Below are 23,581 nucleotides of genomic sequence, written 5' to 3' on the forward strand. Positions count from 1 at the left end.
GCCCCGGGGCCAGTGGCTGCTGATCATTGTTCGAGCACAAAGGGCCAGGCGCCGCGGCGGCCGCCCTTCCCCCTCCGCTCCTCAGGTCGATGCCAACCCCGCCCCCCCCACCCCCGACACACTCTCCGGCTTCGGAGTCCAGAGAGGGAGGCCGAGGGTCAGCTGCCCCCGACTCTGGGCCCTGCGCCCCAGCACAAGTCGGGGGCCGAGGTTTGGTGGGTGCTTGCCCCACCCGCAGCGGGTTGGAAGAGGCACGCTTGGATTTGCGGAGGCGGCGCCACCTAGCGGCCTATTCGGAGAACACGCGCAGTCACCCCCAACCTCGGGGGGGTCCCTACCCGACTCCCCAGCACTGTGTCCTCTCCCACTAGAGCCCAGGCCTCCCCCGAGCGCGGCTCTGTGCTCCCCAACCTTCCCTCCGAGTCATTTGCTAAGAGAGAAGTCACTGCTCGAGAGGCAGCCCCTGAACCCCCAAAAGCCACTGGGGTGAGCTGGTCCAAACTTGCAGGCCAAGCCTACACGAGCCTCACAGCCGACAACATTCCACTGTCTTCTCAGGGTCAGGGATATTCTCACCCTCTGACAAACAACACTGTCTTAACACCCACACGATCTTTCCCACATTCAGTCTCACACAGCCACAATCACACAGTCTGTCTCGTCCATCACAAGGTTCCATGTCCCTTCTTTCCATAATCTTCAGGCCAACTCACAGAGATACACTCGGTGTCACACGCCTAGTTGTGCACAAACACTCGGTGTCACACGCCTAGCTGTGCACAAGCTTTCACAGCTCGAGTTCCTTCGCACCCAGTCACAATCTTAAATACACTTCGTCTCCTAAGTATGTTTCACACTGACAGTCTTATTCACAGTCACAAAGACAACTTCTTACACATACACGTTGTATTTCACAAACATTTTAACACATAGACTTGCCCGTAGGGGTCTCTGTGACCTAGTCAGGTCAGCTGATGCCCGCACCCCTGGGCAAGGACAGCCTCCTGCCCCCTAACCCCGCCCCCCAGGGCCAAGGCCCGCCGGAGCTCCTCCGCCCCAGGAAGGAGCATTCCCCCCCTTCCAGGCCACAGCCCTGGCCGGCTCTCAGCTCTATTTTTAGCTCTATGGTAAGGGTTGTTTTTCTTTCTTTTTCCCTGTAAAGGGAAACGTAGCCCAGCCACCCTCAGGCTCACCCTAGACCCTCAGCCTTACAAGAACAGACTGAGCCCCCCCTCCCCCGTGGAGACCCCCTCTGCTGGCCTTACCCTGATCCCAGCCTCCTGGGACACCAGGAGCCTCCTCCCCTTTCTGGCAGCCTGCCCAGAAGCTCAGGCAGCAGCTGGGCTCAGCGAGTGTGTAGAGGTGGGGGGTGGGGCAGGGAGGGAAGCCGAGGGCCGCTGCCCACTACCTTATTCCCTGGGGGGAGGGGGGCCGTCCTCCCTTCTACCAGAGGGAGATAGGCCCACTCTGGTATTGAGGTGATGTGTACGCTCATGCAACCTCTGGGGAAGGGGGACTCCCACTCTTGCATGAGTGGGCCTTCTGCTTCTACTTTGGGGGTAGGAGCTCCCAGTTCTGCAAGGAAGAGTGGTAGTAGGAAGGGGACCCACAGGCGCTCCCGCAGCTGCTCCCTGGGCTGGAGGACCGGGCGGGGGCTGCTGTACACTGCCATCCAGAATAGCACCCCCTTCAGGGATACTTTCAGGGATGGGGGCACCATGTTCCGGAGAAGGAGGACGAGGAACCCAGGTAACCCCACCCCAGCGCAACAGTCTCTGGTCCTCCTGCGCTACCCCAACTCCAGGGGGCGTTGTGTTCCCATTCCTGGGGGAGGGCTGATCACCTCCAGGAGGAGAATGAAATACAGCCCGGCAAGATACCTGGCAAACTTGCTGAGTACCGCGGAGGGAGGTTCCCGCCCCGAGGCTGGGGTGGGGGGAGGACAGCCCGCTGGTGGGCGAAGCGATCACGTGCTCAGCGCCTGTTTACGTCTTAGTCTTCACCTGCGGGCGGCAGGGAAGCAGGAGCCTCCGGAGGTGTCCCACCCGGCCCGCCCCCATCCGCGGTCACTGGGCGGCTCTTTCCTCCCACCCCCATCGAGTACGCGACAGCAGCGCGCCCTGCCCGCAGGGGGGTCCTCGCGGGCCAGTGGCGCTGCTCCACGGACTACTAGCGTTAACTCACTGGGCGCGTCCGCCCCGGAATGCACGTGTGTTCGTGTGTCTCCAGTACGCGTGTGTGTCTGTGTGCGCGCGTGTGTGGGCCCGTCAGTGTAAGTTTCCGTGTAGGTTCCTTGTTCAGACTCCTGGCCTGCGGCCCCCGGACCGGGGACCCCCCTCCTCAACCCCAATCCCCAGCTTCCCCATATCGGGAAAGTTCGCTCCGGGGCGGGGGTGTGCGGCAGGCGAGAGTTCCTGCACCTCCGCGGCCCCACCACTCACTCACGCAGCGCCACCTGCACCGCCGTTCCAGCTTCCGCCCGGCTTCTGCTCCAGAGCCGGTAACTCCTTGCCGCGGACCCGCTGGCTCCCAAGCCTGCTCCCGGTTGCGGACTCCCAGCGCCCGCCCGGCCGGGCTCGGTGGAGCGGGGCGGGGCGGCTGAGGCCGCGCCCCCGACCCCGGCAGGGGAGTGGTTTGCGCAGCACCCCCTCAACAGCCGACCCAGTACCCAGCCCAGCTGTGGCTCGACGGTGGCCCGAGACTGCTCCTCTGGCCTCTGACTTCACAGCTTACTGGATTTGGCTTTTGACTTACGAAGGGGCCAGTGGCGCGACAGCCAAGCTAAGCTACCTGGCTGCGCTAACCAAGTTGGCTATAGGGCTTTACTGCCACCCTCCTCTGCTTTGTAGGGAGCCCACCCTGGTCCACTCTCAGCCCACCCCCCAGACACAGGGGAAACCCCTGGGAATCAAACAAAGAAGGCTCGGGTTTCACCAAAACAGACCCCGCCCTTCCTCACACACACCTCGGGGCTGGGGCTGCCCGAGCAGAACCAGCGTCTCCCCCTCCCCTGGAGTAGGTGTCTGCCCAGGTGAGCAGGCTTGCCAGTTCTGGCCCCTACGGAGTATGGCCAGGTTTCTCTCAGGCTCATAAAGTTCCACCCACAGGCACAAACAGGAAGTTGACCTGTATTGCAGGGAGGCACAAAGGGCTCCCACCCTCCATGGCACTCAGGCAGCCTGATGTCTACAGGTATCTGAGCCGTATTTGCAGCCTGAGTACTTGGGCAGCAGGAGTCCTGTGAGTTTAGTCCCTTCTCAAACCCATTCCCAGTAAAGGGATGGAGGACCAAGGCTGCTCCTCACAGGCAAGTGTGACAATGAATCGAGGACAAGGCTGCAAATCCAGCTGGACTCTGCTGGGCCAGGCTCTTCCTCAGCTCTCAGGAAGATTCTTAATGTCCGGCTGGGCACAGGCAATTTGCCTCAATACACTCTGGCTACGCACAGGGACAGTGACTCTCAGGGATCTTACACAGGACCCAGGGATTAACTACTGCTTTCTAGGCTCCAGGGACTCCTGAACACACTTTGGGCTAATTTTGATGTGAGGAGTTTAAGGCAGGTGTGGAATGGAATGTGTTTGTATAGGGGGTGGGGCTGGGGGAGCATTAGCTTCCCCTCTCCCCCATTCTGGTTTGTGCAGTGTGGGGGGTATCTGCTAGGAGGGTGGGGCAAGACAGGCGAGTGTGTATCTATCCCTCGAACTCCAATTCACACAGAGACCTCACAAAAGTCCCCTAATGGAAATCCCTAAAGGATTTCCTGAGAACACACCAGGCATCCTAGGGAGACCAGAATATGGAACCCACATCCTTATAGGTAGGACTGAGCCGGTGGTGTGCATCTGGAAGGCATGGCTGATGTTCAACGTTATAGACCCTGGATGAGGCCTAGACCAGCCAGCGGCTGGGAATGATTACTGCAGGATTAGGAGGCCTGGCTCCAGCCAGTCTGGGAGAGACCCCCAAGAAGGGAGGCCCTGGAAGAGGTCCCCCCTCCCTCCCCCCCAGAGAACAGCTTTGCTCCAGGGTGTTTCAGGAGACAATTGTAGCCACAGTTCTCACACACCACAGACCAGAGAGACCCCAGACCATTCCACAGGGTTCCAGAGCCCCCTCTTAGGTTGACAGGGAAAACTTGATAAAGCAGCCCTGCTTTCAGGAAGCAGGAACCCCACTGACCCCACCACCCTTTACAAAAGGCTTCTCCCCAGCCCCCTTAGAACATCTTGCATTCTCATCACGCTTGCAGGCAAATCTAAAGGGAAACAGACTTTAGGATATCAGAGGAAGTGAGATGGGAAAGTGTCACCATTTAGCAATATTTCTTTAAAAAAATTTTTTTCATTAGAAGCAGATTTCTTTCTTTTTTAAAATATTTATATATTTGGCTGCACGGGGTCTTAGTTGCAGCAGGTGGGATCTTTAGTTTTTAATTGCGGCATGTGGGATCTAGTTCCCTCACCAGGGATTGAACCCGGGCCCCCTGCATTGGAAGCACCAGAGCCTTAGCCACTGGACCACCAGGTAAGTCCCTTAGCAATATTTCTGACAGGTCTCTGGGTAAGTTATTTTACAATCTCCGGCAGGGTTTCTTAAAAATGAGGAGTCCTTCAGCCATAAAAAGAAATGAAATTGAGTTATTTGTAGTGAGGTGGATGGACCTACAGACTGTCATACAGAGTAAAGTAAGTCAGAAAGAGAAAAACAAATACCGTATGCTAACACATATATATGGAATCTAAAAAAAAAAAAAAGGTTCTGAAGAACCTAGGGGCAGGACAGGAATAAAGACGCAGATGTAGAGAATGGACCTGAGGACACAGGGAAGGGGAAGGGGAAGCTGGGACAAAGTGAGAGTGGCATGGACACATATACACTACCAAATGTAAAATAGCTAGCTAGTGGGAAGCAGCCGCATAGCACAGGGAGATCAGCTCGGTGCTTTGTGACCACGTAGAGGGGTGTGATAGGGAGGGTGGGATGGAAATGCAAGAAGGAGGAGATATGGGGATATATGTATACATATAGCTGATTCACTCTGTCATACAGCAGAAACTAACACACCATTGTAAAGCAATTATACTCCAATAAAGATGTTAAAAAAATAGGTTCTGCATTTTTAAACAAGAGCCCCAGTTCTGACACACACTAACATAAGAGAAAAGCTGAGAGGGTACAAGAGGAGGGAAAATGTACGGGGTGGGGGGGGCGGGTGGCCAGATAAGAATATGCTGAGCTTGGGTCCACGAGGAGAGGTCAGTGAGTGGCTCATGTCACAGAGGTACCGCTGGTCAGGCAAAGCCTTAGGCATGGGGCCCAGTGATCCACACCTCTGCCAGGGATCACATGGAGATCCTCAGGGAAGACAGATAAAGAAGCACCATCCTGTCTTCCCTAGGCCACAAACAGATGTAAGGGTGTGCATGCATGAAGACCCTTTAATACCCCTGCTTTCCTGGGAGTGCACAGCTCAGACGAGGTGGGGGAGGGGACCTATCTGCTCCCAATTCAAAGTGAGAGGAAAATCCAGTTAAAGACTGGGGTGACACCCAGTGGTCAAATAAGAAAAAGCACAGCAACAAAGGCAATGGAAACTTTTTTCAGTAAAACTGGAAAAGGCTCTACAACGTCATGATTGCAGCCACTCCAGCAGTCCAAGGCAGCATACCATGGAATGAGTGTCTAGGTGGCAGGCACCCTGGGCTAACAGCTCCCTTCCATGGCTCTCTTCCAGGCTTCCACCTTTGTGGCTGTCCCTGGTATTGTAAGGGCTGAGCACCTAGATCCAATGGTAGTAAGCACTACCTCAGGGCAGGCTCCAGAGTGGGGAGCAGAGGAGATTGGTATCCACCATGTTGCCCCTTGGCTCTGAAAGCCTGGGCTGGAGTTTTGACAAGAAGTCCCCTATCCCCTTTCCAGGTTCCCCACTGCTTTTACCTCGACTTGCTCATTCCCACCTCAGGGCCTCTGTATTTATTTTCCCCTCTGCCTGGACTCCTTTCTCCAGATGTTCACATGGCTCAATCCTAGTTCTTCAGAGGCCCCAGCTCAAATGTCCTCTGCTCAGAGACACCTTTTCAGATCTTAATCTAAACTAGCCTGTAAGCATTATCACATTACTGTATTTTTTCCTCTAGAGCATTTTTCACTATCTAAAACTATGTTTTGTATGTATTTGTTCATTGCTTATCTTGTCTCTTCTACCACATTACAGGTTCTGTGGAAGCAGGGACCTCATCTGTCTTGTCAGTGCTATATTCGCAGGATGCAGAACAAAACCTGGCACACAGCAGGTTCTCAAATATTTGCTAAATTGAATTCTCTTGCAATGAAACCCTGCCCTAGGCTAGGCCCCTCAGATTGAGAAGGGCCCATAGGTCACAACTACAGGACAGGGGCAGCCCTAGCAGAGGACTAAGAAAGAGTCTCTACCCCAGCCTGTCCTGGCAGGCTCATTTCAGCGTCCAGCTCTGCAATGCCTTCACCTTGAAGGCTTGGAGAGGTCTGGCTTGTTGGGGTTGGGGGCCTGGTCAGAGTGAGTCTCAGAGATCTGCGGCACAGCCCCCTTTTTGCCAGAAGAGGGCTTTTTGGCCACTAGCCCATTGTCATCCTTGATCTTCTTGAGCCGGGCCTTGCTCTTTGGTGGTATGGAGAAGGTGAGAGAGCTCTTGTTGAATTCAAGTGGGAAGACACCTACGTCTCCATCAAAGCGGTTCTTGGACACCTGTAGATACCGTTTCCCTGGCCCAGTTACCAGCCTCCTGTCCTGCAGGATCAGAACATTGTCTGCTTCCTGGCTTGCCTGGGGGATAATGGGCAAAAGGAGGAAGGAGCAGTGAGAAGACGTATGAGAGAAGCACAAAGGAAGGTTGAGGGTGCAGGGAGGAATAGCAAGAATGGGGGAAGGGAAAAGTACTTCCCCCATCACCAAAGCTCTTTGAACTACTGACCAGAATGCTGGGGCCACTTGAGCCTTTTAGTTCCCTGACAACCCTGTTGCTGTCCCAGATTGTGTACATGCTGTTCCCTCTGCTGCTAACATTTCTGGCTCCACAGCTCACTCAACCCGAGTTGCTTATCATTTAGGTCCTGGTCTAAATGTTACACTTCATCAGAGAGACCATTCTTGATCCCTGTAAATAAAAAAGGCACTACCATCTTTCCATTTCTGTGTTATTCTCTCCCCCAGTTCCATGTCTGTTCCATTGTGGCACATAGTTTGTGTTCCTTGCCCTGTATTCCCCGTGCCCAGCCCAGGCTTGGCGTGTAATAGGCACTCAGTGTACCACTGGAAGCTCCAGGATCTGGCTGGTCCCGCTGCCCAGAAGGCCCTCCCACTTATTTGCTTATTTAACACCTATTGTTGGACAAAACCCAACCCAACCTCTGTTGACACATCTTCTAGGAAGTCTCCCCCCAGGCTGACTCAGATGCCTTTTCTCTTTTCTCCCAACACCTGTGCTGCCTATCATAGCGCTTATCATACTGAGTTGTAATCACTGGCTCCTTTTTTCCCTGTTTTTTTTTTTTGGATGCGCCACGTGGCGTATCGGATCTAAGTTCCCCAACCAGGGATCGAACCCGCGCCCCCTGCATTGGAAGCACGGAGTCTTAACCACCGGACCGCCAGGGAAGTCCCTCACTGTCTCCCTCTTTCCCCATAGAATATGTGAGTTCCTGGAAGGCAAGCAGGGCAAAGGACCAACCATTATCAGCCTTTGTATTCTAGCACATGTGTTCCTCATGTCATGGCCCCAGAGGCAAGCTGCCTCCTGCCTGTTCCAGATGGATAGTCAAGATGATTTAAGGCCGAATGAGGGCTGTCCCTGGTCACACCTGCCCCCTCTACTTTCCATAGCTTGAGCTCCTCTAAAGCCCACTTACTTTGGCTGAGCCAAAAATGGATGCTGTCTGTAGTTCTTTATCATCATCTTCCTTCCGGGGGTGAATGACCAGTGTCACATGGCAGCTACTGTCTGTGGCAAACTTCCGAAAAGCCCCGATGATATAGTCTTGAGCTGCAATCCTACCCAACAAAGAGGTTACCAGACACAGAAGGACAAGAACAAACACATACTCCTGATTCGTTAACATCTCCCCACAAACCACCACAAGCTCACTCTACTTCCCTCTACCTAAGGACTCACACTTAAGTCCCTGTCCATACTTCCCACTACCACACCCCACACCTCTACAAAGACAGAAATACATATGGGATGGTATGTTCCTGCACGTATGTCAGAAAACAAGAGCACAGTGTGTCTGCCCACAGGCCAGCTCCCTGAGAAGATGTGTGTCTAAGTGGGTTACAGCTAGACAAGAGGAGGATGTCACCTGTCTGTGGACAGCTGCTCATGACCCATCATGAATTGCAGATTGTCGATAACCACATGACAAATGTCATACACGTAGACTGCATGTTGCATTGTGTCTATTACAGTCCTGGGAAGAGGCAGAGACAATGAATTCAAGAGTCAGTTACAAGTAATCTCCAGACCATGGCAGCCAGAAAACTCTGTTGGGAGTCTGTTCTCCCACCCTCCTATTCTTTGAAAGCTCCACACCTAGGAATCTCACCTGATGCTCTGTTGCCCATGAAAAGTCATGAAATAGAGGGGCAGGTCTTCAAAGCGGTCGGCCCACTCGTCATATTTGTCCAGTTGCTCTTCCAGTCGCCCCACAGCGAACTGTGTCAGCATGACCCGGGCTAGTCTCACGTTGCTGATCTCAAAGCTACCCCATAGCGTGTTCACTCCCTGGGTACACAAGTCCAGGGCATATTCACTGATGAATGTCGTCTTTCCACTGCCTGTCGGCCCTGCATGGGGGGTTGAACACAGACCCATGTGAGGAGTAAAGCCCTACCGTTGAAACCAAGACACGCAAGGAGCTTCAAAGTTGGGAGGGGAAGGTGCCTCTTCAACATTTACTGTAGCCCAAACCCACATGCTTCCATCATCTGACCCTCTGCTCCCAAACCCGCCCAAGCAGTGATTTCCCAAAGGGTCACCTGTGAAGACTGTCAGCTCGCCCTTCCGATGTCCCTTCAAGAGACGATTGAGGTCAGGGAAGCGGCTCCAGCGAACGCCAGCTGCCTGCTCCACATTTGACAGTTCTCCTAGCACCTCCTCCCGAAGCTGCCGGAAAGACACGATAGACTTGTGCCAGGCAGGCAGGGCAGTACGCAGAATACGAGAAAGATTTAAGCCTTGGTTCAGAGCCTCTAGGGGAGAGGGCTGCTGGTCCCCAGGCCGCACCAAGGAGCATCGTTTGGGGTTCAGTTTTCGGGCGAACAACTTGGCAGCTTCCCAGGACCGAAGGTCATCCCCCAGCCAGAGCACAATGCGTCGGAACTGTTCGAGGTAAGGAAGCAAGACAGGGGGTAAGCAGGCTGTTCCTCGGGGTAGGGCAAGGGTGGGCAGCCCTGTGGACTGGCTCAAGGCCAGGCTGTCCAGCTCACGACTCGTCAGCACCACCTCAACATCTCGACGACTGATCAGGGGTAACCCAAACAGGTTGTGGAAGGCACCAGGCTGGGGGATGGTGGTCTCCATATAGTGCACTCTGTCACCCTGGCCTTCGGCCCCTAGTAGCTTCAGGCCTCGTAATCCCAAACCTCCAGGGGAGAACCAAGGAAAGACAAGGCTGTGAGCAGGCCGCAGGTAGCGCACACTGAAACGCTTGAGTGTGTCATCTGTCACTTTGGTGAGGCCAAACATCACGCGAGCCAGCTGGGCCTCTTCTGGTTCAGGCAGCTCCCAGAGAGGTACGGCTCGGTCCCAGATCCTCTGGACCTCCTCACTGTCCTCAGCTTCTGGGGCCTCACTAAGCAGGACCCCTTCTCTGGCCCCATCCCCTCGCCCCTCCACGCTGGCCTGGAAGTCTTCCCAGCTCCCCTCAGCTAGGCTGGTCATGCAGAGAAAGCGGCCTGTGGTCTTGTCAATGAAGAGGCTGAAGGAAGTGGCAGCACCAGTCTCGTCCTTGAGCTTCGAGGCACCCACAAAGGGACTAGGTGCCCGCACGCAGCTGTGCCCATCCTGGAAGGGGATCCCATGGGCCCGCAAATATTGCCGGATTTCAGTTGCAGTTACAGGCAACACTGGTACCTCCAAGGCAGCGAGAGCCTCCTTCCTGTACCGTCTGCGAGGAGGGCCCACGGCCAAGCTTCGTGGCAGGCCCCTCCACCCCATCCACGGCCCACGCAGTGGCAACAGGATACGGAGGGGGTACCCACTTCGGAGGAGGACCCACATTCCTAGTCAAACGGGGGAAGTCACTGCTTGAAATGCCTTAGGTGCCCGGTTCGGATGCCTTCACTACTAGGTCAGACCCTAGGGATCCTGCACGCAGCTCTCTTCTCCCTCTGAATCCTCTTCAGCCCCTCTACATTGCCACTTCACATCTATGCCAGAGGACACGGCCCTTTCACGTCCGTGTCCCTTTGGCCGGTTCCCTACCTCTGAAGTCCTCCACAGCTGCTCCCCCCGCCGCCTCCCCTCCGCGCCGCCCCTCGCCGATGCGGTTTTTCTCGATCATCTCCTCGCCACTACCGCCCCTCCACTGCCCCTCCTCGTCGTCCTCATCTCTGCGGCCGCCTGCGTCCCTTCCGTAGTCCCTCTCCTCTGAGCCCCCTGCTAGAGGACCGCTCCGCCGCTCCTTCCCTCAAGGGGACACCAGGCAACCTAAGCGCCACTCCTTCGCTCCCGCCGAGCTCCGCGCTCAGAGGGACGCCCGCCGCGCCTCCGCCGCGTGGCTTTCTCGGCTCCACCGCTAGGAGCTCCGCCGCTCCGAACCCCGGCCCCGAGTCACCACTCTCCTCTTGCCCCTGTCGCCTGCAACATGGGTCACTCGCGCCACTAGCCACGACCTCGGAAACAAAACTGCCGCGGCGCCAGTGTTCCAGGAAGCGGAAGCCTCGGGTTAGTCCCGCCCCCACACTGAGAGGCCGGGCTCGACGGCTTCGGAGCTGCGGCCATGACGGCGCGCGGAAGCGCGAGCCGCTTCCTGACCAGTGTCCTGCACAACGGACTGGGTCGCTACGTGCAGCAGCTGCAGCGTCTCAGTTTTAGCCTCAGCCGTGATGCGCCCTCGTCCCGCGGCGCCAGGTGAGCCGGGGAAGGGCGCGGAGGTGCGACTCCATGCCGAGGTTGCCCCGGGTCAGGAGTCACCTTGCTCACCCTTCTCCGGTCCCTCAGGGAGTTCGTGGAACGAGAGGTGACCGACTTCGCCCGCAGGAACCCCGGGGTCGTAATATACGTGAACCCGCGGCCGTGCTGCGTGCCCAGAGTAGTGGCCGAATACCGTAAGTGGGGCCGGACGAGGGCTGGAGGGAGGCGTCGTGGGGCTCGGCCCGCTTGCCTGCCGCTCGTGTGACCCCTGACCCGCTTCCTCTTATCCCCACCTCCGTTCGGCCAGTTAACGGGTCTGTGCGCGAGGAGAGCATCCACTGCAAGTCGGTCGAGGAGATCGCCACGCTGGTGCAGAAGCTGGCGGACCAGTCGGGCTTGGACGTGATCCGCATCCGCAAGCCCTTCCACACGGACAGCCCTAGCATCCAGGGCCAGTGGCATCCCTTCACCAACAAACCGACAACGCTGGGCGGGCTGCGCCCTCGAGAGAGGTCCAGGATCCTGCCCCAGCCTAGCGGCTAACACAATGAAGAGTTGCTCCACCTACTCCATCCCCAGGGTTTGGACTCACCCCAGTAGAGCCCCAGTAGAGGTGGTTCTTCCTTCTGGTTTGGTTCACGGGAGACAGATGGAGCCCACCAAAGGGGAAGCTGATGCCAAAGCTTTTGCTTGGGATAAAGAAGAGCTGCCTGTTTCTTTTTGATGTACCCTGTGAGGGGCAGAGACTGTGAGTCTCCTAATTCTGATCCAGCTAACATCTCTGAAACCCGAGAGTCTTCAGATTTTACTGGATCTTCATTTCTTAAATCCAGATCTCAAATCACAGTGAGAGGATTTAAGGCTGGCTTCTGAAGAATCCCTTATGTCCTGTTTTTGCAGCCATTGACCAAGAGAGAGCTAGTACCTTATACCCTGCTGTGAGCATGGCATTGGGCTAGGTTCTTTATACCTGTGAATGTTTGTGTGCAGATTAGAAAACTGAAGTTAATAAACTTGTCAAGGTCACACTTGAAGTCTACTTCAAAATATGCAGATATTTAAACTGTAATGCCATTTTTTTATCTTAAAACCAGAAGCAAAGTGAATAATAACTCTTCAGGATGGTGTAGTATCAAAGGCCACGTGATTAATCTAGGCTTGACCCTTGGAGAGAGTGATTCTCAGGCCAGCTGAGAAATAGGCAGCATCTTCTAGGCTTAGCTAAAAATGAGGTGAGGGATGGGGGGAGATGGTGAGAAAAAGAGCCAGGAGGTAAAAACCTAGAAACTGTTGTATGAATCCTTGAACTGTCGTAATTTTGTTTGTCATCCCCTTATCACCATGATCAATAAATAGTGAGAGCCTTCAAAAAAGGACTGTACCTGCCCAGGACAGTCAGGATGGAAGCTGAGGAGCCCAATTTCCTCTTCAAATGGTTTTATGGGAAGCAAAGCCAACCCTGCAGCACCTTTACCATAGGCTCAGAAGCCTGTCCCCTGGTGATCAGAAGACCAGTCTAGACCAAGCAGACCACTCATAGCTGTGGGGAAGGAGGGTATTTATTAACCAACAGTGGGGGGAGGAACTGAGCCCAGCCTCCCCACCCTGTCACATGCCTCTCCTGCCTCCCTGGGTCGTGAGCGGGGGCATTCCTAAAGAATGGTAGCCGGTTTACAATAAATACATTCATTGTGGGGTAGAGGGGGGAGAGGCCGGGTGAAGGGCAGTAAAAATCCCGTGGGACTCCACGTTCTCAGCTACAAAAATAACAGTCACCCTCACCCAAGGGGAATGGGGGAGCTCAGTCAGGTTCTGATTGTCCCATATGGGCCTGGAGACTTCAGAGGCCCCTGGACCCTGAAAGTGCCCCGGTGAGGTAGGACAGGGGTGGGAGCCAAGCATCCAAACTCCCAGCCTCTTATCCTTTGCATAGTTCCAAGAACGGGCTTCATGTGCCAGGTGAGACATCAGATCTCTTCTCCCCCTGCTCTGGTCTAGGGGTAGCAAATGTTTGGTCCACAAAAGGGAGGCTGGCTCATTGAGTGCAGTGTTGGTCACCCATCCGAAGGAAGTGTCTGTGAGGACAGCTAAATGGGAGAGAGCTCTCCCTCTGAAATGTTCATGGATCAAACCCAACAGACACAGGTCCAGCGCAGCAAGGGGAGGCTCAGAAGGTGCATGTGAGTGGAAATGTAAGCACATGTTCATGAGGAAGACCATGCCTGGAACTGTCTCTGTCACTCTTGAGAGTGACTAAGGGGGTAAGGAGGCTGACTTACAAGGGCTGCACATTAAGGAAGAAGAGTGAATGATGCAGTAGTCTTACCTCCCCAGGCTGGCCTGTTCCCAAGCTCTTGCCAAAGAGGTCATCACACAGGGCTGGGACTACAGGAGAGGACTAGGTAGGATGGGATGTGGCAAATTGGGAGGGTACCCAAAGTCCAGAAGAAGGGTTGAAACAAGAATGCACCAGGAGGTGGGCGTGGGGGCCCTGCAGCCCAGCTGATAGACATTCTTCCATGTGCACACATGTATGTACACAGGGCTCAGGTGGTTCTGGTGGCTGGCAGAGGTCTTGTCTGTTTTCAGGACCATCCAGCACATAGGGCCATGCAGAGGGTGGTGACATTGAGGCCATCTGGACCTGCAGAGCCCTGACTGGGAGAAAGAAGGTTTTGAGCAGATGAATGGGGCAGGAGGATGGCATCCTCTCCTCCCAAGTGCTTAGGTTAAAAGGGAACAGGAGCTGGCTCTGGGTCTGCAGAGCCTGAGGGAGCACCTACCTCTGAGGAGCACCGGTTGGCCTGGGCTGCTCACAGATGGGTCCATGGAGACTGAGAAGGGGGCTTTGGCTGGGCCTGACTCTGGCCAGCCCTACAGGGACATCAAAAAGTTGGGAGAAGGGCCTGGAGTTGTAGGGATGAAGGTAGGGTGTCTGTGCTGGGGAGGCAGCGGCCCAGCCTGGGGCAGACAGGCCGGTTTGGAAGAGCATTTGTCCTGGGAGGCTGGGCTCAGACAGAGCTCTCATCCAGGTGCTCCACAAGCTGTGTGTGCTTCCTCTTCTCCAGGATGCGGCTGAGCTCCTCTGTGAAGGAGCAGGGCCCTGCCGGCACTCCATTGTTGCTCTGCCTCAGGAGCACGTAGCTATTGCCATTCATCCTGCGCAGCCGGCTGGGCAGTGCCACCAGCCCGTTGGTCAGCTCAGCCGGTGGTGGTGGGGGTGGCGGGGGTGGCGGGGCTGGGGCCCCCTCCCCGGGGATGATCTGGAGGCAGCCACCCTCCAGGCCCCCAGCCCCCTCCCCATCATCACCATCTTCCTCTCCGGAACACTGGCCTGACACTGTCTGCAGCTGCACAGCAGAGCCCCCTGCCCGGCTGGCCCGACCCAGTGAGTATTTCTGTCGGTGTCCTCGTCCACCTCTCCGAAGACAGGCCACGTAGAAGAGGGAGGAAGCCAGGATAAGGCAGAGGCCACCAAGTGTAGCAATGGCTAACACATAGAGCAGCCGCATATCAGGCGCCAGTTGTGCCCCAGGCATTGCAGGGGCCTGTGGAGCAGGGGCAGGAGTGGCTGGTCGCACTGTGAGGCTGTAGGAGGCCAGCAGGGTGCGGAGGCCATTCTCTTCAGCATAGCAGCCGTAGTTGCCACTGTGCTCAGGCTGTGTGTCTGTTACCAGAAGCCCATCCACACCCACGCGGTAGCCATCCTGCCCATCACTCAGGCCCATGCTCCCATTGAGCATCCACAAGGCCCGGGCCAGGTTGGATGGCTGGTCACAGGGCAGTAGGACATCATCACCCCGGAGCACAGAACGGGTCTTCAGTGGTGGTGGTGGCCCTGGAGGGAGCGAGGGACAGGAGAAGTGGTCATTGCCTGCCTGTCCTGGGAAGGCATTGGAGATGGCAAGCCAGGTGGTCCACTGTTAGGTCCCCAGCACCAAGCACAGAATCTGGAATTACGGTGACAACTGACTAAGCTCTCTGTGCTCACGCTCCCACATAAGGTTCACGTTGGCCCTTCTCAGTGGTTTCAATTCCTCCTGACATCTGCCAATGATTCCTCATCTCTACCTCCAACAAAGAGTTCTCTTCTTCTGAGCATCAGATTTGAATATCTTCCGCATGCTGGGCATCTCTTGGACATGTCACAGGAACTAAGGCCAAAATCTCCCTCCCAGCCTACACCAGGTATTTTTCTTGAATTGTCATCACCATGTATGGTGCTACCAGCCATTTCCCAGAAACCTGAGTTTCCCTTGGCTCTCTCTCCCCCTCATCTTTCTATCTAACCCTCACTAAGATTCTGCTTCCAGAATCTATCTTAGACCTGTTCACGTCTCTCCTTCCCCAGCTGCTGGCCCCCATCTAATCCATTCTGCATGCAGCAGTGGGGTGACCTTTTAAAAACACTATGCCGATCATGCCACTCCCCTGCCTCAGCACAGTCCCGCCCATTTCCCCAGCCTCTTCTCTTGTTGTTCAAACTCCAAGCTTGCTCTGCCTGCTCTTCCCTCTACTTGGGTGTCATCCCCCTCCCCATGCCCTCTATTTGCCCAGTTAACTTGGGGGAGAGAGCATAACAGTGATCAAAAGCACAAACTCCAGGCAGCCTGCTTAGGGTCAGGTTCAAATTTAGACCCTACTGCTTAATAGCTGATTTAACTTTGGGTAGTTTACTTATTCTCTCTGTGCCCCAGAGAGATTGCCCCTCACGGAGATGGTAATAATGGCACCTTTCTCATAGGAATGCTCTGAGAATAAATGAAATTGTTCATGTAAGTGTTTGATCAGTGCTTGGCGCATGGTAAGTACTCAGTACATATTAGCTATGATTATGATTATGATTATTGCTCTTGCTTCAGTTATCAGCTCGGTCATCTGATCTTCCTTGGGGCAAGCCCTTGTCATAGTTGTAATTATTCCTTTTGTAACAAAAACCAAAGAAAATAATTGTAATTCATTGGTTGTGTGATCATTTGATTGCCTGTGCATATACTTGGCTGTAAGCTCCAGAAGTGACAAAAAACTTCACATCTTGAACCTGTTTCCTTATTTACAATTTTTTTTTGCAACAAATATTTGTCGAGTACTTGCTCTGTGCTGGGTCATTCTCGCTGAAAGCACAGACACAGCCATTCAGAATCATACATGCACATACAAGTGGCATCAAATGGTAAAGAGGACAGGCTATGCAGCCACACATCCGTGACGTCACTTACCTGTGTCCCTGTTGCCCTCACAGCCTCGGTTTCCTCTCTCTATGTCTTGTATCAGTGCTGTCCTGGAGACAGAAGATTGGGATTTATGAACAAGGAGAACTGGGCTTCAGTTTCCCCAGTGGAAGGGTCAGTAAAGCTGTTACCAACAACTGGCCCCTACTCCCTGCAGCTGGCAGGCCCTCCTCCACCCCTCAGGCCCGATCCCCTGGGCAAAGGGGACCCTCACACACCCCTATGGCTTCCCACCTGCTACCCTGGGACCTGTTGGCTCCGGTTGTGGTCACCACGCAGGTATGGGTGCCGGGGTCCCAGCCACAGTAGGGGTCCCGGGCCAGGATGCAGTCGTAGCAGGAGCGGTAGCGGGAGCAGCTGGACAGTGATAGCTGGATGACTCCACTAGGGGCCCCCACATAGAGGCTATGCTAGGAGCCAGAGAGGACAGCTGGTTGGCAACACCCCACTCCCACTTACAGACACACACACACAGCCACCGCCCAGCCTCCCCACTCCCTCCACTTATTCTGGCAAGGCCAGAATATTGAGGTCACAAGTCAGGGGCTACCTGTGTCGGAGAGATGACCAGGTTCTCCACAGACTGGGGTTCCTTGAACACCTGTGTCTCTTCAATAATGTGCATCCCAGAGCCCAGGACCACTGCCTTGTGGATCCAGCCATCAGCTGGTATGGGAATGGCAGAAGGTCAGACTCCAACAGTGGAATCTACTCTCAGCCCCCTGCAATAGCCTAATGGGAGCAGCTTGGAGTCATGAGGTCAGGGACAAGGATTCGGCCAGTAGCAGTGGGCCCTCTGGACATTGGGAACTCCAAGCTAGTCATGACAAGAATTATTGGATTTAGAAGCATTAGTGACTAGGGTCAAATGTCACTGTGGTTGGTGACAGGAGTCAGCAATCACCAAGAGCTAGTGGTCATTGGGGACCGGTAGTGAGTGTTTATTGAAGAATCAACATCAATGGTCATCAGGGTTTTGTGATCAGGGGTCATCCAGGGGGCTGGAGGTCAACAGGGATCAAGGACTCAGGCCAGCAGTCACCAAAGGGCTCAGGCCAGGGGTCAGAAGCACCTGTGCCCAGAAAGAGCAAGTCATAGGTGGGTCCAGCTGGCGTGGTGACAGGTGTCCCCGTGAGGTGTGTGTAGCGCACACTGCGCTTGAGCAGCAGGGGCCGTCCGCGTGTGGGTACCACGGGCCGAGCCATCAGTGGGTGTAACTTCACAAAGTCCAGGACCAGAGATGGCAAGTCCTGGGATGAGTTGTAGCCTCGGCTGCGCAATGAATCTGTAATGCACTGTGGTGGGGGACGGGGTGGTGAACCTCAGGACTCTGCCACCTGCCCGTCCTCCCCACAAGGCTAGACCTCCTGCCCCTCTCAGGGGTCCCGTCTGCTCAGCACTGACCCCAGGCCTGGGCACTCACCGAGCCAGGCCGGGGCTCCGGCACCCCTCCCTCGTAGCGGCCCCAGCGTCGGACACCATCCTGGTATTCCATGTAGGGGCCTGTGAAGACAGCCTGCACCTCGGCCAGGTCGTAGCGGCAGATGGCTGAGGCCTCCAGGGTCTTCCTAGAGACGCGACATAGGGGACGGGGCTGAGTCACACTGAATGGAGCCTGCCCACTTGCGTGGCCTGGAGCCCACCGTTACCCTGACCAATCCCTGCTCCAGGCCCACAGGGCCTCTCCTGAGGGTGAGCAGGCCACTGGACGTGCCTGAAGTTCTCTGTCTGCAGCCAGCCTCCCCCCAGTGGATCCTATCTCATCTTCACTGACCTCTGCTCCAGCCCCTATGCTGTCCCCGTTCCTTGCCTCCCCACTGTCCCTGCACTGACCACTGTGTGGTCAGCGTGAAGGCCGCATAGAAGTGCGTGCGGGCTGAGGTGTCAGCTTCCAGACTGCAGACACCACGTAGTGTCTCATACTGTGGAATGTGGCAGATGAGACGCGCCTTTAAGAAGGAGGTCCACTTCTTCTGCAGGATCTTCTTCCCTCCCAGGTCTCCCTGGGGAGGTAGGGGCATGGGGTCAGGGGCCAGGATCAGAGGTTCAGCCTCTACACCCTGGCCCTTCCCTCAGTCCTCCTCACCTTGCATACACGGGCCACACGGGCCACACGGTGGCTGCTGCGGCTCTGAGCAAAGCTTCCAGAGCCCTCCTCAGCAGCACGCTCCGTGAAGAAGTAGTAAACCTTGTCGTCGTCACCCGCTGCACTGGCCTTGCTCTCCCGCACCAGGACAGAGAACACAAACTCAGCATCTGTGGGTCAGGCAGTTCAGGTGGCTTCTGAGTTAGGCTGGGATCTCCCCCAACCGCCCTCACTCAACAACACACAGGAATAGACACGATCACCTGGGGGTATGGGGATGGGATGGTCAACTGCCCAAGGGAGTAAAGATGAAGAAGTGGTCCCCTGCCCCCCATCATCCTGTGCCTCGTCCTCCTAACCATTGAGCCAGTGCATTGGTGCCTCCTCAGTCCTCAGGGAGTGCGGGTGGCGGCTCCGGCGGATGTCAGGGATGCTCCTGAATTCATACCGAGTAGCTGTGTAGAGGCCTCCATCTGAGGCAGGGACATGCCAGCCATGACAGACATGTCACACAAAACAAGACACATAACACATGGGTGGCAAGTCCTAGCAATGAGATCCGTGTCCGCAAACAGCATGCTTGTGGATGAGGGGCCGATGTGGGGAGGAGGGCATGCTTACCAATGATGAGGCCTGTGAAGCCACGGGCTGGGTCATAAGGACACTTCTCCTTCCCCTCCTCAAAGCTGGTTGGCAAGGTGAAGGCCTCAGCATCCTGGGGGAATGAAGGAAGGGCCAGAGGTCATTGATCCTGATAGGCCAGGGTTGTTGCCGAAGATCAGACCAGTCCAGGGTCAGGGACCAGCAATCAGGGCAGGGACAGGCATACTCACAATGACTGCACAGAGAGGCTGGAAGGCGTGAGTCCCGCACGCATAGAGGTGAGTGGCATTGAGGCGCTGCAGGAAACGCACGTGGTTGAAGCACTCGGTCTGTGGGATAGGTGGGGGAGGGCTGTGAGCCCTGGGCCTCCTTAGAGACTGCTTCCATTAGGCCAGCTTTGTGGTCTGGCTCTTGCCCCCACCCACAGGACAAATAGTTCTTTCCAAGAGCCTGGTGGGCTTTCTCACTGCCCAGAACACAGACTATTCCCTGGAACTCACTGTCCTTTGCTCTCCCAGGGGCATGACCCCTTTTCCCTTGGCTATCTCTTAGATTGCCTGACACACTTGGCTGGCTTCTCCTGCATCTTCTGTAGTCCCCTGCACCCCCCAGTTCGGGGGCTCCAAGGGCTCTCACCACCCTAAGATGCTTCTCTCTTACATCTCCTCAGCACTGTCCCCCAGTCATGGAGCTCCCACACCTGCTTCGGGGTGGCACTACCAAATCTACCCCCAGGTTCTAGCCATTGCTCCACCTGATATCCCACAGACACATCACACTCATGCTGTCAGAAACCAAGCTCATCCCCTCCCCTCCCTCACCTGCATCCTCCCTCTTAAAACTGTTCATCCAGTCTTTCCCACTTCATCAGTCCATCCCGTCACTCAGTCCAGAAACCAGGCGTCATCTTTGCTGCTTCCCATTCCCTCACCCTCACACTCAGTCTCTCTCTGTGATTAAGTCTTTGTCCTACATGTTTCATGACTTGGTCTACTCCCCCTCCACTACCACCACCCTAGTCCAAATTACCACCATCACCTCTTCCCTGGGCAGCTATGCGACCACCTGGCAGCTCTCCCAACTCTCTGCCACGCTTTACAGAAACCATTTATTTATTCAGTGAATGAGGAATACATGCACACAGTGTAAAATTCCAAAGGTAGAAAGGGATATGTTGTAAACAGTCTCCTTTTTATCCTTGTTGCCTTCAAAGGAGACTGCTGTTACCATTGTCTGGATTTTCCTTCCAGAGAGATTCTACCAGTCAGCACCGTCTTGCAACCCACTTTCCAAGGCATATTTAAAAAATGTAATCCAGATCATGTCACTGCTGTATTTAAAAACCCTTCAGTGACTCACCAGAGTCCTGAACATAGGGTCCCATATGCTCCCGGCCCTACATGATAGGGCCCTACCCCTTCCTGTGGCCTAATTCACCCTACAGCAGCTACACTGGCCTCCTCTGCCCATCAAATGCCCTAAGCTGCCACCCTCTTGACTTCTTTGCCTTGTTAATGATTTCTCCTCCTGCCTATTACCCAGGGTTTGAGTCCATGCAGCCCTCTTTGTCTCATCCCACTCCCTCACCAGGTGCAGTACTTTGGCATCCATCCCTCCTCTCCACAAGCCTGCTCAGGCCTCCCTCCTCTGACCCATATGATGCCCCCAACCTCCTCACTGCCTTTCATGCCTCCAGACTCACTCTATTTTAAGCCATCTAGTGCCTGGGACCAAATAAATATTCTTATAATAGTGTTTCCCCAAGATGTTTACATTAAAAAAATGGAGCTGGGAGGGGGAATTCTGTGGTCAAATAAGTAGGAAACCACAGGTAAAACCTACCTTTTCAGAGCCTTAAGGGTATTGCTGTGCATTGTGGGATTGAGCACACAGCATTTCCCAAACTCATCTAACTATTAAACATCTCTTTTGAAAATTAATGCTCCTCAGAACATGCTTTGGGAAATGTTCTAAAGGCAAAGTGTGGTTCGGGACTAGCAGTGTCAGCTTCATCTGGGAGCTTGTTAGAATTGCAGAATCTCAGGCCTTTCCCCAGACCTACTGTGTTAGCATCTGCATTTATAATACACCCAGGTGGTTCACTGCACATTAAAGTTTGAGACTCTCTAAAGTGTCAAATGGTGAGGGTGCCCATTGTCCTAGAATAAAATCCAAACCCCGAGCTGGGTGTTTACAGCCCTCCATAAACTGGGCTCCATCTGCCTCACCAGCCCCATTTTCTACCCATGTTATACTAAGAGGCAGCCTTTGATGGAATCTCCTGGAGACGCCTCTTTAAATGCAGCTGCCTCAGCACCACCGAATCAGAATCCCCAGGCCAGTGGGCCTTGGGAATGTGTATTTTTAAAAAGCTCTCCAGGGATCTCCCTGGTGGTCCAGTGGTTAAGACTCTGTGCTTCTACTACAGAGGGCGTGGGTTTGATCCCTGGTCATGGCCAAGAAAAAAAACCAAAAAAAAAAACCCAAACCAAACAAACAAAAAAAACCCACTCTGTAAAAAGCTCTCCAGATGGATCTGTTTCATAGCCAGACACAGGACCCCTGCAGACACCCTGTTCTTTAGCCAGAAAGGGCTGACACTTCACTAATACACCTTCCACGGAAAACTGGGTACTTGAGCTATTCCTTGACCAAAGCCTCATTTTTCTTATCTGTAAAATGGAGGATAATACTGTTTCATAGGGTTATTTTAGAATTAAATGAGATAATAGCTAAGTCAGCACTTACTAGAGATTACTTATTGTTATCATGATTATTATTGGGGAGCCCAGAGGAGGTTAAGATGCTGTCTCAGACCAAGCTAGTAGGTCACCAGATGTTTGGATTAAAAATACTGCTCCCAGGGCCTGCCACTCCAGTGGCACCTACAGTGCTTATTGTGGTTGCTGCAACGGACTGGCTGATCCGTACCTCTCCATCTGTGTCCCCACCAACCCCGACATCCCCCACTGAAAAGAAAGAGGAAGGGAGCTGGGGAGAGGGCGAACCACATACCTGGTTGTTTTTCCCTTTTTGATGACATTTGCTTTGCATCTCTGGGGAGGCCTCCCAGTGAATCTGGAGGGGGCAGTAAAGGGAATTGGCTGATGCATTGAACCCAATGCCTTTGCCTTTCCCCACTACCTGTGGGACAAGGTGATAGGACCCCAGGGTGGGGGTAAGTTTCAGGAAGAGTATTGGAGGTAAGGGAGACCTGGGTCAGGAAGGGCAGTGCTGTCTGACCAGGAGGCTATGGAAGGCTGACAGGGTTTCCAGGAAGTTGAGGTCCCAAGGAGCTGGATGAAGCTGGAGACCCTCTGGTGGTCCAAATTCCAGGGGCTGACCTCTTTGTGAGTCCCGTCTCCTATGTTGTGGGCATTGAGAGAGAACAGGGCGCCTCGGGCTCCCACCAGCAGCCTTGCTGAGGCCTCCTCCAGCAGCAGCGTTGAGTAGTTCTGGGCTCGGCCCTTGAAGTGCTGGGTCCCGGAGAGCTCTGGGGAGAGGGGAAGCTATAAGCCCAGCTCTGGGACTGACTCCCCATGCCCAGCCCTGGCTCCTGCTGCCTTTCGAGGTTGGGGATGTCTAACCTTCATAGGGGATGGTCATCCGCGGGGTGGCATCTAGTTCTCTGGATGGTCTCCGCAGCGAAGGTCCAGGGACTGCAGTTGCTGTGAGGAAGCTCAGGAGGAGGGGCCAGAGCCTCCCCCACATCTTCCTGGGGAGGCCCAGACCAACAAGACCCCCCAGGGGAGCCAGGGCCAGAGTTAAGGGGATGATGGGAAGAAGAGTCACAGGGGTTAAGGTCCAGGGAGGTGACTTAGAAGGTCAGGAGTCATGGGGCCAGGGGGGGTCCTGGAACTGGGGAGACATGGAATCACAGGGTTGTGTGGCCATGGAATCCCAGGTAAGAGGTCAAGAGGAGAAATGGATTACATGCTGCCTGTCGGCATCAAATACAAATGCCATGGTGAGAGGGAGTTGTGGGGTCACAGAGGGGTTGTAGGTCACTGATGGCGTCACCCTGCCCCAACAGCAGGGCTAGTCCTGGTTCTCTGAGGTCTGTTTTCTGAAGAAAAAAACAGGAAAAAAAGCCCTTTCATCTGTGTGTGGATGGAAAGTAGATAGCATTACCCTCAGACTTCAGGTGGTACCAAAGGGAGGAGGCCCAGCATCTACGAAACTCCCACAAGAGGATGGATTCAGCCATTCTGCCTCCCTCGGTGTTCTGATGCAGGAAGTTGGGTGGAACTTGTCCACTTTCAAGACCCTAGACTCCCTTCAACCCAAACCCAAGGTAATAGCCCTCCTCTGACTGAGTCAGAAGCTTGGCTAGGCCTCCATCTTGGTGGAGCTCGGGTTCCTAGGGAGAGTGCCTTTTCCCAACAGGGAGACCCAACTCAGGCAGCAGCTGCCCCTGGCGCCTGCGGGGGTGCCTTATGCAGGAAGGCCTGGGCAGAGATGCTTAATGGGCCTTTGTTTATTTTGTCCTGTTTTCCCTTTGTTTTTTCTTTTCCCTGGCCTGAAAGCTCCCTTTGGAATTTGTCTTTAA

At 54.7% G+C, this 23,581-nt stretch overlaps 3 protein-coding genes across 4 annotated transcripts; 1 reads left to right on the forward strand and 2 right to left on the reverse strand.

Annotated features, from left to right (window-relative positions):
• Positions 1-5,599: 5,599 nt before the first annotated feature.
• TWNK (twinkle mtDNA helicase) lies at positions 5,600-10,885 on the reverse strand. The gene is made up of 5 exons (XM_065894325.1): positions 9,015-10,885; positions 8,582-8,822; positions 8,339-8,446; positions 7,889-8,030; positions 5,600-6,806 (listed from the first exon to the last, which is right to left on the reverse strand). Exons 1-5 carry the CDS (start codon positions 10,255-10,257, stop codon positions 6,486-6,488), a joined length of 2,055 nt encoding a protein of 684 aa, XP_065750397.1. The 5' UTR covers positions 10,258-10,885; the 3' UTR covers positions 5,600-6,485.
• Positions 10,886-10,927: 42 nt separating this feature from the next.
• Positions 10,928-11,648, forward strand: MRPL43 (mitochondrial ribosomal protein L43). The gene is given in 4 exon segments (XM_065894098.1): positions 10,928-11,109; positions 11,200-11,306; positions 11,420-11,616; positions 11,619-11,648. Coding segments are annotated over 4 exon segments (465 nt in total). The 5' UTR covers positions 10,928-10,978.
• A 1,007-nt stretch (positions 11,649-12,655) lies between these two features.
• On the reverse strand, positions 12,656-22,743 carry SEMA4G (semaphorin 4G). Of its 2 annotated transcripts, none has more exons than XM_065894097.1 (14): positions 22,620-22,743; positions 22,377-22,525; positions 22,048-22,110; positions 19,263-19,361; positions 19,051-19,144; positions 18,789-18,902; positions 18,430-18,599; positions 18,177-18,346; positions 17,767-17,911; positions 17,416-17,638; positions 16,894-17,009; positions 16,593-16,753; positions 16,332-16,393; positions 12,656-14,950 (listed from the first exon to the last, which is right to left on the reverse strand). In XM_065894097.1, exons 1-14 carry the CDS (start codon positions 22,741-22,743, stop codon positions 14,124-14,126), a joined length of 2,517 nt encoding a protein of 838 aa, XP_065750169.1. In that variant the 3' UTR covers positions 12,656-14,123. The 2 variants fall into 2 exon arrangements, with proteins under 2 accessions (XP_065750169.1, XP_065750168.1); XM_065894096.1 differs by having other exon boundaries at positions 16,578-16,753.
• Between the last annotated feature and the right edge of the window lie 838 nt (positions 22,744-23,581).

Source organism: Phocoena phocoena, chromosome 16 (genome assembly GCF_963924675.1).
Source record: "Phocoena phocoena chromosome 16, mPhoPho1.1, whole genome shotgun sequence".
NCBI lineage: Eukaryota > Metazoa > Chordata > Mammalia > Artiodactyla > Phocoenidae > Phocoena > Phocoena phocoena.

Bases quoted from the DNA above. Each gene is read 5' to 3' on its own strand.
- TWNK (XM_065894325.1), bottom strand. From the start codon at position 10,257: ATGTGGGTCCTCCTCCGAAGTGGGTACCCCCTCCGTATCCTGTTGCCA. The intron at 8,447-8,581 runs GTGAGATTCCTA...GCCTCTTCCCAG, and splicing joins CATGGGCAACAGAGCATCAG to GACTGTAATAGACACAATGC. The intron at 6,807-7,888 runs GTAAGTGGGCTT...ATTATCCCCCAG, and splicing joins CCATTTTTGGCTCAGCCAAA to GCAAGCCAGGAAGCAGACAA.
- SEMA4G (XM_065894096.1), bottom strand. From the start codon at position 22,743: ATGTGGGGGAGGCTCTGGCCCCTCCTCCTGAGCTTCCTCACAGCAACT. The intron at 19,362-22,047 runs GTATGTGGTTCG...CCTATCCCACAG, and splicing joins AAAAAGGGAAAAACAACCAG to ACCGAGTGCTTCAACCACGT. The intron at 16,394-16,577 runs GTGGGAAGCCAT...TTCTGTCTCCAG, and splicing joins AACAGGTCCCAGGGTAGCAG to GACAGCACTGATACAAGACA.